The 16,702-nt window shown below is 42.0% G+C and overlaps 2 protein-coding genes and 1 long non-coding RNA gene across 4 annotated transcripts; 1 reads left to right on the forward strand and 2 right to left on the reverse strand.

Moving 5' to 3' along the window:
- Positions 1-224: 224 nt before the first annotated feature.
- On the reverse strand, positions 225-6,817 carry LOC100695754 (homeobox protein Hox-A10). 2 transcript variants are annotated; one of them, XM_025902219.1, is made up of 3 exons: positions 6,580-6,817; positions 2,505-3,499; positions 225-1,351 (listed from the first exon to the last, which is right to left on the reverse strand). In XM_025902219.1, the coding sequence occupies exons 2-3, from the start codon at positions 3,364-3,366 to the stop codon at positions 1,077-1,079; spliced, it is 1,137 nt and encodes a 378-aa protein (XP_025758004.1). In that variant the 5' UTR covers positions 3,367-3,499; positions 6,580-6,817; the 3' UTR covers positions 225-1,076. The 2 variants fall into 2 exon arrangements, with proteins under 2 accessions (XP_025758004.1, XP_003448916.1); XM_003448868.5 differs by lacking the exon at positions 6,580-6,817 and having other exon boundaries at positions 2,505-3,565.
- A 962-nt stretch (positions 6,818-7,779) lies between these two features.
- On the reverse strand, positions 7,780-11,107 carry hoxa11a (homeobox A11a). Its single transcript, XM_003448869.5, has 2 exons — positions 10,062-11,107; positions 7,780-9,159 (listed from the first exon to the last, which is right to left on the reverse strand). Exons 1-2 carry the CDS (start codon positions 10,726-10,728, stop codon positions 8,927-8,929), a joined length of 900 nt encoding a protein of 299 aa, XP_003448917.1. The 5' UTR covers positions 10,729-11,107; the 3' UTR covers positions 7,780-8,926.
- A 1,655-nt stretch (positions 11,108-12,762) lies between these two features.
- On the forward strand, positions 12,763-15,199 carry LOC102076615 (uncharacterized). Its single transcript, XR_266407.4, has 2 exons — positions 12,763-13,115; positions 14,846-15,199. It is a non-coding gene; the product is annotated as an uncharacterized LOC102076615 (long non-coding RNA).
- The last annotated feature ends 1,503 nt before the right edge of the window (positions 15,200-16,702 follow it).

The raw sequence follows: 16,702 nt of genomic DNA on the forward strand, positions 1-16,702 counted from the left end.
GCCAGTGCAGTAGTGCTTAGAAACAGTTTGTTGCTCAGCTGCTACAAACACACACACACTCAAAAATAAATAAAGAAGGAATATCAAGTGTAGGAGCGCCTGTTATTTTTGAACTTTACATTTGTGACAAGACTTCTTTCCCCCTCCAGCCTCTCTCTCTGTCTCTGTCTCTTTCTATAGAAAAACATACACGGACACAGCAGAAAAAATTCAAACGGCTTCGGTTCAGTGCGAGCTGATAATTTATTAAGCATTACACAAAAAGACACAATGTCATATGTACACAGAAATATACAAAAAGGAACATTCCTCCTTCACTTTGCACACTGTTTTCGTGTAAACGCCCTCAACGCGAACGGAGTTCCAATTCATACATTCAGCTCATACATAGTTTTTAGACTTATAGTACTACATTTAATGGTCACAGGGTGAAGGATTTTTTTTTTCATTTCTCCCTGGTTATATAAGGGCATTATATTCCAGATTGGTTTAAATTTGCTTCGAAAAAATAAAAAATAAAAAATAAAAACTTCTTATCATGCAGTTTGAAAATTAAATATTTTTTCAAAATTATTTCTACAAATTTAGATGATTGATGAAAAAGATGATTTACCCCATCACTTTCCAGGGCGCAGGTCTATGTGTGTGTGCATGTGTGAGTGCGTGTGTGTGTGTGTGTGTGTGTGTGTGTGTGTGTGTGTGTGTGTGTGTTTGTGGGTGGGTGGTTGGGTGTTCACTGCACTGATTTAACTGCACTGACGACACTACCCACACATAAGACGGAGGTGACGGATCAACAATACAAAAAGAAAATATAAAAAGAAAAACACAATCAGGGGTAAAAACAGAGTCAAAAACATTCAGATGATCCTTTTTTTCTTTTTCTCAGTAGCTCACAGAGGACGTTTCATTGACATTAAGCGTGTTTGGAAATTAAAGGACGCTGCACCCCACGGTGAAACGAGTCTTTGTGTGGACAAGGAGGTGTGGGGTGGCGGATGTAATTTATTTTACCTATGTATCTTGTTTTTAAATTTTATTTTACTTCTCGTGTTTCATCGTGATTCCCTCGTTCATCACGAAAATCCATAGTTGGAGGTGAGTTCCCGGATCCTGTTTTCCCTCGTCATTTTCTTCAGCTTCATCCTGCGGTTCTGGAACCAGATTTTGACCTGTCTGTCCGTCAGGTGGACGCTTTTACTGATCTCTAGGCGGCGCTCTCGGGTCAGGTACATGTTGAAGAGGAACTCCTTCTCCAGCTCTAGTGTCTGGTGCTTGGTGTATGGACAACGTTTCTTACGGCCGCTTTTTGCTGTCAGCCAGTTGGCCGTGTTTTCACTTTTTGTGTCTCCTAAAGAAAATGGTAGATAAACGGGTTTACGCACTGTAAACATGAGAAACTCCACTGTGTGTAAGAGAGAAAGGCAGACAAAGAGCATAGTTTGTTTTTTAAAAAAAAATCTATATGTTTGCATTGCGCTCATATTAAAACAACAGGCAACACTTTACCTTAAATTCCCCATATTTGGTAAGCAGTGCATTTAATAAATGTTTTATAACGTGTTAAAATGTGGATGTAAGAGTTAACTGATGAACTGCATTTGAAATCTTGACATTATCTAAATAGATAATGAGTGACCTTATAATAAAACACTACTGCACGCTTGGAGTGGAGAGTAAAACAGACTTAACATTAGCTGCATATTAACAGAGTATAAGAGTGTTATAAACCATGTCATAAATGTTTCTGATTATAAGTACGAAATGAAAGGATTACTCTGTGTGTGTGTGTGTGTGTGTGTGTGTGTGTGTGTGTGTGTGTGTGTGTGTGTGTGTGTGTGTGTGTAATGCGGAAAGTATAGTTTCTTTGTTACATTCATCAGACTTGCAGTTGATGTTATAGCAACATATACATAATTTTCCGCCAATCGTAAACAGGGACACAAACATTATTCTGGTATCATAAATGGATGCAAATTACAGAAACGTTAGAGCACTGGACAAACATAAAAGCCTCAATAATAAATGCGGGCCCTTTTTTATGCAGCAGTCAAAAAAAAACAAAAAACCACTGGATAAAGCTGCAGGTATTTAACGTGCATCATATGACGTACTTCATTTCATATCACTCTGTAGGTTTGTATTATTAATTTTGTTGTGCTTGTATAACGACAATAAAGAGTTTCATGTCACTCTGTAGGTTTGTATAATTACGCAAAATTAAACTTTCCTTCACAACCACTGCCTCTCGCTTTTAATTTTATGCAGTGCAGTTCCTGTGTATTCATGAAAAAATGCACGCTAATTTAAGAGGTACATCTCGCAGAATCTTGTCTTGTTAGCATAAGAAACAACGTGATATGCAAAAGCAGTGTTTACAGACCTGTGTCTTCACTGTCACCTCACCCTGACCAGTAAAATAAAACTTGACAGGTGTCATTAAAAAGCCCCACTCTACCTGAACGCTACCAAAACAAAAGTGCGCAGACGAACCGTGACATTACCTTTATTAGACTGTGCTGCTCTCTCTTTGTCGTTCTCCTCTGTTTCTTCAGCTGACGAGGCGTCTCCATCCGAGGAGTCGCGTGCCTCCTCGGTCCCCGTCGCAGCGTGAGGCTGCAGGTCTGCGTTTCCCGAGGACACAGGCCCCTCGGTGTTCCTCCCCTCGTGTGCCGTGGCTGGAGCAGAAGTCGAGGTTGGAGGCGTGTGGAAGCGAGCTGGAGCAGTGGGGTGTAGGCCAAAATGGGAATGGGAAGGGTTCGACTGGGGGCCGCTGGAGTTGTAAAGTTTATGAGAATGTGCGTGCGTCTGAGACAAGCGGAAGTAGCCCGGCACAGGCACTGAGCCCCCGCCGCCGCCATCGGTAACTGTACAAGAACTCGACCCTTGGCCGGCTACAGTTAACCTTGAATATGTGAGATCTTCAGCGGTGGAGGCTTTAGGGCACTTCGCCTGCTCGTACAGGCAGTAGGTGCTTTCTTCCTTTATATTTTGCGGGAACGAGCAGGGCGCGACCTGAGGACCTACCGGGTGATCTTGGTCCATCCGACATGACCTCTGTGCGTCCATCCACATTTCCATGGTGGACATGTAGGCGCCCGAGGCGGAAACCACGTTTTGTGGACCCACCTCGCTCCGCTTACCCATACCTGGGAAGTATCCATAGTTGTGTAGTCCGTAAGGCACTTCTGTAGCAGTGCTGTGAGGCACGCACAGGGCGCTCCCGGTGTAGTGACCTCCGCCGCTCTCGTTGCGGCCACTGATCAGAGAATCCACTAGAAACGCATTTCCTGACGGGCTGTCCGAACATGACATTATTGTGGTGTATTTTGGCGAAGAGAGAAGGTAGCCCTTTCTGGCTGACATTTCTTGTGCAAAACATGCTGGATATGATTAGAGGCACCCCCTCTCCGCCGAGCAGACTGTGAAACCAATGGAAAAGCTGGAAGATGGGCAGTCCCTCCCACTCTGGGGCTACGTAACGATATCCATCTTGGAGCTGAGGCAGAGAAAGAAGACAGCACAGCAATCAGTGCCTCACCTCTCCTTATGCGCTACCTTGAAGTGACGAGGTGCAACGCGATTCAGAAGTTCTAAAACACCCATGCATATTTTTGAATTGTGTAATTCGTGCATGTGTTCTTTAGAAAAGCTTTGGAAGCATTACCTCGACTGCACTAATGCCTGAAGCACTGACATCCACTTTCCAACAAATGCAATGCAAATCAAATGTTAGCACAATGCTTAGCTATACAGGACAGTAGGAAGTACTATATTTATAACCTGCCAAGCCCCTGAACGATAAAAGTGATGTAAGTGGGAAAATATAAGCAAATAATACAATTTATTATACAATTTCGCTTTAAGCCGGTGTAGCGTTAAGGTGTCAAATCAATTTAAAATGTGTGAGCCTGCTGAAACACACCAACAAAGGCACAAGACAAAGCTTAACGGTAATAAAGTCTTTTTGACTGTAGGGAGAATTCGCCTTTGGCAAAATGTCTTGTTTTATGTTGTCCATCCTGCAGCCCAAAGCAAGTCTGAGCTCCTCTGCAATAAAAAGCAGAAATGTTTGGAATATTGTTGCCTACAGATATAGTGATGGCTATCAAACATCTGGGAGATGATGCATCTGAAAAGTTCATATTTTCAGTTTAGTCCGGATCGTTTATTGTACTAAGTCACTTTATACATGTTTGTAGTAAAATCACTTTTCGCTTGAGAGTTTGGGAAAAAATAAAATTCTTGGAAAATCCGCGAAAATTAAAAGCAGTGCCGCGTGACAAAGAAAATACACTGTCGATGGGTGTGAACGCAACTGAAGAATGCACAAATACATAGAATTTGTTTTTAAATAATTAAATCATTTAAAAACCAAATTTCTAAAATTCTCTGGCTTTCTACTCTTCATCCACCAAAGCCTCTAAAGGCACTTTCTTAATTTTATATAAAACCTGTGTGCATAAAATTTCAGAGTTTACACTAAAACCATGAACACATTTTTTTCAATCTATCCATTTCAAATTAGAGAACGCAATAATTATGCTATTTGTTTGTTTTTCTCCACAAACGTAAAATATAGAATGTATTTAATTGTATTCAAGTAATCATTACGCGCAACAGATAAAAAAGGTCAAGCCTGCGTGTGCTTTTGTTCAAACACAACAAATGATATCACCATACAGCACTGCGCTGTTTGGATTCCTTTCCTACAAACATTTAAAAAAAAAAAAACTCAAGGCAGACTTCATTACGCAAATTTATATTTGTTAATCTGCCAAAATATTGATCACTTTGTTGTGAGGGAAAGGTCCCTTTGCGCCACAGTAAAGCCGACATAAAGCTTCCACATACACAAGCCATCCTGTCCAATTTGGGGCAATAAGGTCCACAATAAACCTCTCCTTCCATCTTGTCCTGTCCTTGGCCATGTGCACTCCATTGCTCTCTCTCCAGGTTGAAGTTAATCTTGGGCAGCTTTGCCATTACCAGGCCCAGGTGGCCTCTATAACACCCCCCCAGTTTGTTTTGCAAAAAAAAAAAAAAAAGAGGAAATTCGGGAGTTATTCATAAATTGAGCCCATTTAGGTTTTCTGTCATTTGTATGTACACTGACTTGGAGTTTTACCGAGTCACGGCGGACGTTTGTCAATCGCTGCTGCTCAGTGCGCGCATACTTCAAATTACTTAAATGACTGAGGCTGGATGCGGGTTATTTATGCGAATGAGAATATAATGCAATGGCCAATTTGAGAAGAAAATGATCTATTATGGAACTGTATTTTTTTAAAAGGCGTTTTGAGATTTCAGAATAAAGGCCGTGAGCGGCCGTTCGTAAAATTCCCCCCCAAAACATAAAATGAACAACAACAGTGTTAGCCCAGTGACACAGATAAACGAACAACAATAGGTTTAAAATCATGTGCGCTTTTCCCCACAGTGGCCTGTTGCTCGTGGGACACATGAGCCAACAGGGAAACCAAATACCTCAATTAATTATGTGTGCCTGGTATTAAAGTGTTTTGGCCCGCACACTTCATGATGTTGTAGTGGCACAGGGGCCTATCGATATCGTTGTGTTGCAGTTATTAATTGTAGCTATTAAATCTTCATTTTCACAGCTGCCCGACTATTATATCCTGAACACAGTTTAGTCTGACCACTGGCTTTGATCAGGCCCATATAATCGTGGCCGAAGAGGCCGTTTGAATCGTATCATGTTCGTCCCGAGTGCAGTTATGAACAATAACGCGGCGTTTTATTACATCCAAGCGGAAGCATTTATTTTTCACGAGAGACAAAGGAGAGAGAGAGAAAAGAGAGACTGGGTCCACACGCATTAGGGTTTAGAATAGCCACTCGCCACTTGGACTGAGACAGAATAGCCTCAGACCTCAGCCCTATAGTGTCTATTACAGGAAGGAAAAGGAGACGCGATTGCTGCCCTATCGCAATCAAATCGACCTTTTTAATCACAGCTTTGGCACGTAGACAGGGAATCGTGTGTTTTGGAACGACGTCAAATGATTTTAGTGGATTCCTTTAAGAGGAAGAGCACGGAGAAGAATGATCTCAGAGGTGACTGCTGTGATTTAAGATGAGCTGCATTAGTATGTGAAAAATGAAACCGTTTGTTTTCCTTCCAGCACCCACTGGCTAGTTTGTGTCATTAAGGTACGAGCTGTGTCCACCTTTGTCTAATAATTAAGGCAGAGTTTCCCGAAATACAAAACATTTGTGGTTAGACTTGGGAGGGGTTGCAGATCTCTCCAGGTACAAGGCGGCTATGCTACACTCCAACCATTAAAAAGCTCTAGCCCAGCAAAATGAATAGCACATGCAGCATGAAGCCTTGGCACAGATGTGCTGCCTTATTAGGGCCCCCAGGAAGACTTTCTCTAGCGCGTAAGCCTTTGGGCACCAGAGGAAAAATGTGGAAACTAAACTAAAAAAAGAGGCTCTTATCTCAGACTAACAGGGCTTGCATGCAAGGCACGAATTCAAGCGATGAACATACAATTATTTGTTTTAGTGCAGAGCAAAACTATTCAAGCTCCAGGCTTCCCGGTCGACTTTTACCTGTTTGCTTTTAAGGTGAGTTTGGAGATCAAAAGATCCAAGGCCGTGACATTGGTCCCAATAGCGCCGCCCGGTGGTAGGAGAGTCCAATCCCAAGTGCAGCCTTTTCCTCAGGAATGATTTGAGGTGGATAAACCACGTTACAGGGAAAAGCCTCTCAAATGAAGCCGGTGCAGCGAGCGAGCAGAAGCTTTTCCTATCCGTCCTCTGCCTGTCGTTGCTGTCGCCTCCTTGGTAACACAGTTAATAACCTTGGGTCTCAGACGGTTTATTGCACTGCACTCCAATTGTACAAATGCTCCAGACTCTCAGACAGCTTTTATGGCCGCGTTGCTGCGGCAACGGGGAGGATGTCCCGTAATTAGGGACGGAATTCCAGCGCGCAGTAAAGGATGCGCAAGGCAAGGCCGGACTATGGCAGCGAGAGGCAACCATAAACTTCAGCCTCTCTCCCTGGGTTTATGGCCCTTTTGACTGTCATATATGAACGCCAATGCGCTGCGGCTATCTCCCATAAACACAGCGATAACAACAGCAAATATGGCGACCCTCGCCAAAGGAGACTCCAGTTGGAGAGCGTTTCCAAAGCCAATCAGCAAAATGACAGTTTGCGCACACGAACAGACACAAGCAGAGAGAAAAGATTCGAGAATAAAGTACACATGGTGCAATGTGCTGGCAACAATAAATGTGACTGTGACAGATAAAAGGTGACCTATAAGCTATCTGCACAGATTCAGTAACAAAGATTTCCTTTAGATGGAATGCAAGAATTGCAAAATATGTTATATAACTCAAAATACAGCAAAGCGAGACTGAGAAATATTTGGAGAGCACAGCAGCACAAACATAATTTAAGTATCGATTTAGGTTTATTATTGTTTTTATATTTGTGTTAGCTATCTGAGCACACAGCTGGCAAAGACTGAATTGTTGGGTATTTATTTAATAATTTATTGATTTTGCTTCATTCACACAGAAGGAGTTTAATCTGCAGTAGTGTGGTAGAGAGTGCGACTGTTTGGTTAATATTTCGTATTTGAGCCTTTAAATTCACTGAAACTCATTGTTTACGTTGTTTTGCTTCATACCTGTAGGCAGTTCATTGTGATTGTGCTGTAAGTGTGAGTTTCATATATATACATATATATATATACAATTGAAAAAGCAAAGTCACTGACAAAATACAAGTCAAGTTGATTTTCGGTAATTATTCCACTTTTTATTATTTGGAAATATAATATGATACACAATATTTCGGGCAGACCAAGCAGTTAAATTCAGTGTGATCATCCTGGCCAGCCTCGCCCTGACGGTACATTTGAAAATTAATCTTTTTAATCTTCATCTTTCTTTTTCTCTTCTTTTTTTCTGTTTTATTTAAACGACAATTACCAAGATTCAAGAATCGTGAACTGAAAGTCTTGTTTAAAACGAAGGGGCCCACCGCGTAAGGTTACCTGTTGTGAACATCTCGGGGCGTGTACCTCAGTGCAAATCCACACGGACCCATCGGACTGGATTATTAATACTGGATTGATAAAATCAAAAGAGACACCTTAGAATTGATTTGGAAATTGAAAGACACGCAAAATACAAAATTAGCCTGCTAATCCTTGGTTTGCAGGGCACAGAAAATACGACAAAAGCTCGTTTTGAGGTCAGCTCAGACTACAACATGTGATCCCAGTAGTCTGCGCGTATTAACAGATTTTAACTTGGATAGCCGTGACATTAAAGTAAGATGGTAAACGAGAGGCTACGAAATAAATAAGCACACAAAACAAGAAAAAACCCACATCATTCTCATCCGTCGGATTCATTATTTGGTCACACCAATATAGATTCGGTTGGCAAGATATTCACCATCAGCCTAAATCCACAAGTTTTCTGATTTAAAAAACAGGAGAAAAAAATCAGATCTTTTGATTACAAAATACACTCGATGAGTCAATTCATTACTTCTTTTTTCTTTTCTTTTTTTTTTCTCGCGCGAAAGAAAATGAAGCGTCTTAGGTCACATTATGAACAAGGCCTTCGCAAACACACAGTCTTGGCGATGTCAAAAAAATCTACATTTTCAAAAGTGAGACAATGAGGAGCGAAATCAAAGTCCACGGACCGCCACTGTTCGTACTCCCTCTTTGTTTGAGTATTTCAGATCACAAGATACTGTTGTCCTCGAACTTGAAATTAACCATCGAGCAGTGCTGCTGCTGCGGCGGCCAATGTGGTACACAATGTACACAGGGAGAGTCACAGCCAGGCGAGTCAGTCAGTCTGTAAACGTAACCAGTCCCACAAGCAGAGGACTAATGGAGCTGTGGCCGTCTTCTCCCCGGCCCCCCTAAAGCAGAGGATTGGACGTATAATATTGTAATCTGTCTCTGTTCAGTTTCTTCTCCTTCATGCGACGGTTCTGAAACCAGATCTTTACTTGTCGGTCGGTCAGGTTGAGCATCCGAGACAGTTGCAGCCGCTTCTCCTTGTTTATGTACACACTGAAAAAGAATTCTCTTTCAAGTTCTCTGATTTGATATTTGGAATAAGGGCACCTTTTCTTCCGGGTCCTCTGTCCACCTGAAAGCCACAAAATAGAAGAGGGAGAAGAAGAAATACAGGCGTCACAGAAAATCTAAACACTTCAAATTAGCCGTGACTATTTTACAGAAAGAGATTTATACGGGTGGGATGTCGCCCAGATTACGCATGAGAGGATTTCCTGAACATGAAGCATTAATAACATATTTCCCATTTCAGCCTTTCAAGTGTCATATATACTGATATTATATTACACTGGAAAGATTACCAAGCCATTCGCTGCTGGCTCGCTAGACAATACACTTGGGCTTTGACCTTTACTAGCAAGTGAAAACAACAAGTTCACTTTAAAGTAGAAGCCTGTGGTAGACGCAGGTAAATTAGACTCTGCTGCATTGAGTTTTACGTGAAAACATTGAAGCTTTTTTGGTTTGTTTTTTTGTTTTTTTACAGAGCAAATAAAGGGGAAACGTACAAGTGGGAACAGCAGCTCCATGATAGCTTTAACATAAGAGCTCGTGTGTGCTAAACCTTAAACCAGAGGCACCACCCTCATTACATGCAAGGGCTCTTTTTAACGCTAAGAACCCGTGAAACAAGCACGGTCATAATAAGTGGATATAATCAACGCGGGTCTGTATAGCAACTCATTGCTGGGTATTACTGGGTACATATGCATATGTTATATATTGGTAAACATCAGGGAGTTTTACAGAAAAATATCCTCCTTGGTGTCTTTCACGGCCAATTTCAACTCCAAACACGTGATCCTGCAGTTTATAACAAAGTTTTGTTGGGGGTGGGGAGGGGGTGGGGGTGGGGGGGTCTGCAGGCCCTCTATAAACCTTATATGCTTATAAAACAGCATATAAAATTTTTAACAGCGGCGCGCAAGATTGCAAACTTTCTCTCATAACCGAGGCGCTGACTTTAATACGTACTGCTGCCGCCGGTTTTCTCCTCATTGTTGCCGGAAGACAACTCCGGGCTGCTCGTTTCATCCCGCTGCTCCTTCGCCTCGCTGTCCGGGCACGATGGCGCTTCCTCCTGCGCGGAGCCGGGAGGCTTGGTCGCCGTTTTGTCCCCTGAGTAGCCATTCGCGGAGGAGCTCTCCGACGCGTTCCCGTACGCCGTCTCGTAAAACTGGTCAAAAGCTTGCGGCAGCACGCCATTTCTGCCCACATTCCCATAGAAATTGGTGGCAGCGGAGCCAGCGCTCGCGTGGTGGTGATGGTGGTGGTGGTGGTATGCGGCAGCGGCGGCTGCTGGGCTGCTTTTACCGAACATGTCCCCTACGACGGCGGATTGAGCTGACAGGCAGTCCCGGTGTACCATGTCCTCCGCGCTGGGGTAGCACTGAGGCAAGTTCCCCCGGTGCGGCCATTTACCGGATGCATCAATGGCTGCATAGTCCCTGAATGTCACTTCTCTGACGGGTTGAACCTGCGGCAGGTTAGAGGAGTAGGAGTATGTCATGGGGCGGGTGGACGGGGTCTGGGACAAAAACGATGGAAGACCGGAGAAATCAGCCCCCGCCGACACATAATACGTGCAGCTGGGCAGATACATGTTCGATCCGACGGGGACCCTTTCGTCAAAATCCATCATCGTATTCACCCAATTCTACAACTCTATGCTGGGCTACGATTCCTCTATAACCGCCCTGAACATGGCTCTGAAGCGCCGTGCCTCTTGCCTCTTTGAAGCAGGTTCGCTAAGCAGAAATTGGGAGACGTAGGCTGACGTGGAGAGTCATCTCCATCCACTCCACGGAGGAGGAGGTCACGTGACCGACCACACGGCAGAAATTGACAGATTTTCAGGCCCCACTTGTGTGTGCGTGCAGTGTGTGCGTGCGTATAGTGTGTGAGCGCGCGCCACTTCGCGCGTACGCTTGCAGGAAAGAGTATGTGCGTGTAGGAGTGTAAGAGACATGACTGCTGTGTGTCCTAAAGCTTGACATTGGTGCTTTTATCGCCATGTTTGCTTAAAAATAAATTCCTTAACATGCAACCAAGTCAGGAGAATGATGGACCATAAATGGATGCTGCCTGTTGCAGTCAAAGTTTTATGCAGACTTTTTACACATCAGATGCTGAAATCACTTTTCAGTCTTTCTGGGGGGGAAATGTGCATGAAGGTTTTTTTAATAGCAAAATGAAAAAAAGAAGGATCATGAACACTACATTGTCCAAACGCTATCCAATTATACTAATATGAACTATATAACTCGAACAACACATTATCAGAGGAAGAAAACAGCTTATCTGTAAAGTCCGCTTTTAGAAATGTCCGAGTGGTCATCATTAGGTGACTTTTACGGCACAGCATTTGGCTGAGTGGGCATTTGGTTATCAGGGTCATGTTCAAAGTAGCGGCTAATGTTTCAGTTGTCCACAGCCTTGTGTTAGAACCATTATAAGACCAAACTGGAATTTTGACAGGATAAATTCAAAACGTCTTTAAAATAGATAGGTCGAGGAACAGTTTCTAACTTCAAGACATAAAACACACAGTGTGTGTATAAAACCTTGCGCCATTAATGGATTATCAAATAATAATATTAAGACGTTTACTTGAAATTATTGTGATAGTTAATACGTACCCACAACATTAGAGGAAACTGACAGATACTCCACAAGCAACAGCGATGAATTGTTGAGAAAAATACTCATCAGCTGATAGTTAAAGTCTGTTGCCTAAATACAGAATGCTTCAATGTCCATATTTCATTAGCTTGTTGCTGAATAACAACATTGTTCCATTTTTAACGGGTTTCGCCTCGCTCTTCTGCTTTGCTTCAAGTTAACAATTTTATGCATCTGCTGGCAGCTTTTAAAGTTGCAACATTCAAGCTCGCTCCGCTTTTACGCATGGCGATCTCGCACCATTTTGGTCCAAATATGTATCCAAATGTGCACTGTTAAGTAAGAAGACGGCGTCCAGAAATTTACATGAAATTTAGATATCATTCTGTACTGACAAATAACAACTTCCACCAGTTCCGTAATATTTTTAGCCTGACGAACAAAGAAAAACATTTACGTAATTCTCACCAGCGTGTAAAGTCGTTTCTAAACACATATTAATGGATTATTTTAAAATAACAGAGCTGTCAGTATTTTTACAGTTATAGCTCGGAACATGTTAGTAACTAATGTCCTCTATGAATATTTTTAAGTATTGGATGTAGATAATCCAAATGGTCTAGATTGTCATATGGAGAGAAAACCTATAGACATCCTTAGAATAAAGGTCTATTCCTCACAGAAACTAAAGTAAAGCAAGGTAAGAAATGTGTTTAATTCTGTGAAATACATTTCTGCTATTTGATTTGGGGAAACACGCCACAGTGCACATTCCCCGGCTCCCTGCTCTGAGGCCACCGTGGAGCTTGTTTTGGAGAGGCTGCAACCTGACTCTAATGTGCTGTGAATGAGAGACCTGAGCTCGGATTAAGACCGCCGCGGCTGGTCTGCCCCCACTGCTCAATGTGCATATAGGGATTCGAGGGGCTCTTGATGGCACATGTGAAACATGACCTTGAAATATCATACATACTAATAATACTGTGCGAGAACCAACTAATGCTAGAACCCAGCGATTGTGTCAAAAAGAAAGACAGAAAAAACATGATATGAATCGCTCCCGACCCTTACAGGCAGTTTAATATGGATAAATTGCAGGGACACAAACAACTTGAGTGTCTTTGCGGTCACACGCTCCGCCTCTCGGTCAATCCAGACAAATTCTAAGAGTTGTGCCGAAGCTTTTAAGCTGTAATTGAGGACAGGATGCCCAGGAAAACCAAAGCCAGCACTGCACAGACCTGGGTTTTTATAGCTGCTATAGTATTCTTGTGCGCCTTTCCCCTCAAGCCAGACAGACACCACAAAACCGGTCAAGCGTGATAGGAAGTCGCCACCTACACTGACTCAAAGTCAGCAGCTGGGGAATTTCAGCAACATAGAAACATGTGTCTGTACACAGCTAAGGTAAGAGTTCTCCTTTGAATAAATCGGCATGTCTCTAAGAAATGTCTAGAAATTATTACACATTTTGTTAATTTGAACAAAGACAGTGATCATAAAATAGTTGATACAAGTGAGCTGAGAGCCAGATTTATGTCAAATGTGCTTTGGTTAAAGGAAGTCGTTCTGTGGATCCTCAGTCCGCCTTTCGTGTGTTGTTTTTGGTCAGAAAAAAACTGCCGTCTGGCGTTGCGTAAAAGCTCTCAAAGCCAAAGCTTTGTCTCTTCGGTCGACTTCAAGTTCGGGGAGAGAGGGGGTCCTTCACAAAGAGCAAAGGGCTCCATTTGCCCCGGATGGAGTTCTATTTAATTGCCTTTGCATCCACTCATGCCTTGAGTCGCAAGATTGCCTGATAACGTGAATTTATAACTGCAAGCAACTAACAGTATGTCTGTTATTAGAGGTGTGGGCCCCAATGATCTGCTGTGGTTTTTAGATTTTATCTAAATTATTAATAGAAGAGAAAACAACACACTCCTTGTGTGACTTCGTGCTCAAAGCGATATCTTAGATTTCAGATTTCCTAGTATCCACAGTCAACATCTAGTTGATATTTTTATGGTAATAATAATAACAATAGTAGTAATAATAAAGGGGGGTGGGACATAAGACATAACCACGTGAGACTATTCAATAGATTTGACACCAAGACAGACAAACGAGTGACTTTACTCAAGGGCACTGGTTTTTTCTGACCTTAAAGTCTCCTTGTTGTGTTTTCTTTAACACACACAGCACGTATAAACTCACACTGGATTTGCTTTTTTAGAACAAACACGCAATTAAAGAAAATTGTGCATAACATAGCAACACTTCAAAATAAGAGTCCTTGGTTTGGCATAGTGGCATAGTTTGGCATTGTTTTTTCTTTTTTCTTTTTTTAGTCAGGAAGAGAATGCGACGTGTAGATTGCCCAATCCTTGTGCCATAAAACTTTGTCAGACAACAAGTAAACAATCAAGTGTGGGGAGGATCTGAAAGTACAGTTTAACGCCCTGTCAGGTAGGCCCTATAGGCCGTAAAGGGGGCTAAATAGGAGTATTCAATCTCCTGCAGTGAAACCTCCTGTAGTTTTAGTCTTCAAGGAAAAGAAAAAGCTCAAAGCTTTACTACAGGCTAGTTTTTGTTTTCATTCTGTGGCTGAAAAATGGGCCACCACACCTGCACCTCAGAGGATCTATTGACTAGATTCTTCATCTCAAAATCTTTAGTCTTCCTTAGTCTAAACAGATACACAAACAGTCGACCATCACAAAAAGAACACAGGTGTTTGATTATGCCTTTTTTAATGAGCGTGTTCCTATATTTTCAATAAAACACAATTTTACTAAACACTTTGCTTCATTGCGCATAAAACAGCCGGGAACTGCACTACCAAAATAGCCAATAGATTAGCCTAGACTAATCATTCCTTTTTCCTTTTTTTCTGTTTCGCCAAAGCAGTTCTTCAAACTGCAAATTCGTCTGCTTGTGTTTCCTAAAAAATCCTACTACATTAATATATAAAGTGTTTTTGAACTTGAATTGTACATGGGCTTGCTCAGCCGCCACCATCTTGCTGGGGGGATTATAAAACCATCAGACTGAAACATGAAACAATCAGAGCTCGCACTTGATTGCGTACAAACGAACGAGCTGGAATATATCAGCAAATGTGAACCTGATTAAGCGAACATCTGTTGATTTATCCACAGGTGACAGAAACGAGGGCGATGACAGAGGGGCCTGGCGGACCACACAAGGGCTACAGAGCGAAACTGACCAACTCCACGGTCAACGGGAGCGCCTCCGGCTAGTCAGGGGAGAATCACAAGGCTGGATTAGCCTGCAGAGGGTGTCCTGAGAAACAAGGCGCCAGGAGGAGCGGGACTAGAAAAAAGGACATAAAGTGGACTGTAGTGGGGGGAATAAACGAACATTTACAAAGGGGATCATTTGAAAGAATAACAAGGAATACGAGAAAGAACCAAGACGCGAGTAAAGGGAAATTAAAGGATTTCATCTTCATTAAAAAAAAAAAAAAAAAAAAAAAAAAAACACCACACAAAGTACAAAATAGAATACTGAAATAGAAAATTCAATATTCCTTACATTAAAAGCATTCGGCAACTAAACCCAGATCTGAAATTGTGACTATTCTTAGAAGATCTTAGTTATTTTATTTCTTATAGGTAACCAGCTCTCCAGATCTGTGGTCGAGTTCCAGTGTTTAGTTGCGATTTCCCACAACATGAAAAAAACAGACTCGTCTTCCATCTAAAGGATCGTTTTGAAAGGACATTTGATAAAATTAAAATTTGATAAAATTTGATAAAAAGTTCAATTTTACTTAAACGAGGAGAGAGAGAAATATATTTGGGGTCTAAAAACAGGCGCAGTGTGCGTCAAATAACGCAAATCCCGACCTGCGTTTCTTTCTTTCTTTCTTGCTTTCTTTCTAAAAAAAAAAAGTCGCCTTTTTACACCACATTAACCTTCAGTATTTTCCTCTTCTGTTGTATATTTTTTCAGCTTGCTCGGCCCTGAAATGATCTTCTCCAGAAGTTAACATCTTGCGGATGCCACGCAGAGTTTCTTTCTTTTTTCTTTTTCTTTTCTTTCTTTCTTTCTTTCTTTCTTTCTTTTTTTTGGGGGGGGGGGGGCGGGGGGGGATTGTTGTATCTAAGCTCAAATAATAATGGGCGACTTCAAATATTCTACTTTCGTTCACAAATATAAATGGCCCTCATGGTTACCAAATCATCGTGAAATAACGGATTATACTTTAAACTATCGAGTGGATTTTAATTCTTTTTTTTCTTTACGTGGATTCACAAACAAATGTGCAACTCCCGCAATTTGCTTCACTTATAAATGAATCTTCTAAATCAGGTGAGATGATTCTGTGGATTTGCTATTTATATAAGGGAAGGACAGCAGGTTCTAAAAAACAACAACAACAACATGTATTTCCTTCGTTTCCGTGGAGTCTTTTCGACTTGCTCACGTAATAAGAATTCAAGTTATCACAGATCAACTGATCACACAATTGATTCGACATATTATGTATAATGATCTTTATTATTATTGACCACCATTTAAAATGAACAATTTTGTGCTGGGGGTGTTTGCAAACCTACAAACGAGTGGCCAGCTTTGACTGCGATCCATGACGCATACTTGCCGCGTACATCCTTCTTAAATCTAGTCTGTATACCCTTCGTGAATGAACACAGTAAATTTGGGGGCATTTATACTTGAAGCCAAATGAGATGATCTGATATCCGGACAGGAAACCCGCTCCGTCTGTAAAGACTGAGGCGCCGACTGGGGCATGGAGGAGGCTTTCATATAATCTCGGTCAAGTGCTTCTATTTGACCGCTGTCACGGTCTTGGGTAAGCTTATGTTCGCTTGGGGTCTTTGTGCTGTATTACAAGATTATCTTCCAAAATCACGCTATCAAGCTTGAAAGCTGCACTGCAGGCTAAGTGAAGGTTGCAGGCCTGTCCTCCATTACGCTCAGAAGGTCAATGTAAAGAGCACGGCTGACAGCGCGTGGAGTGATATTGT

Source organism: Oreochromis niloticus, linkage group LG22 (genome assembly GCF_001858045.2).
Source record: "Oreochromis niloticus isolate F11D_XX linkage group LG22, O_niloticus_UMD_NMBU, whole genome shotgun sequence".
In the NCBI taxonomy this organism is placed as follows: domain Eukaryota; kingdom Metazoa; phylum Chordata; class Actinopteri; order Cichliformes; family Cichlidae; genus Oreochromis; species Oreochromis niloticus.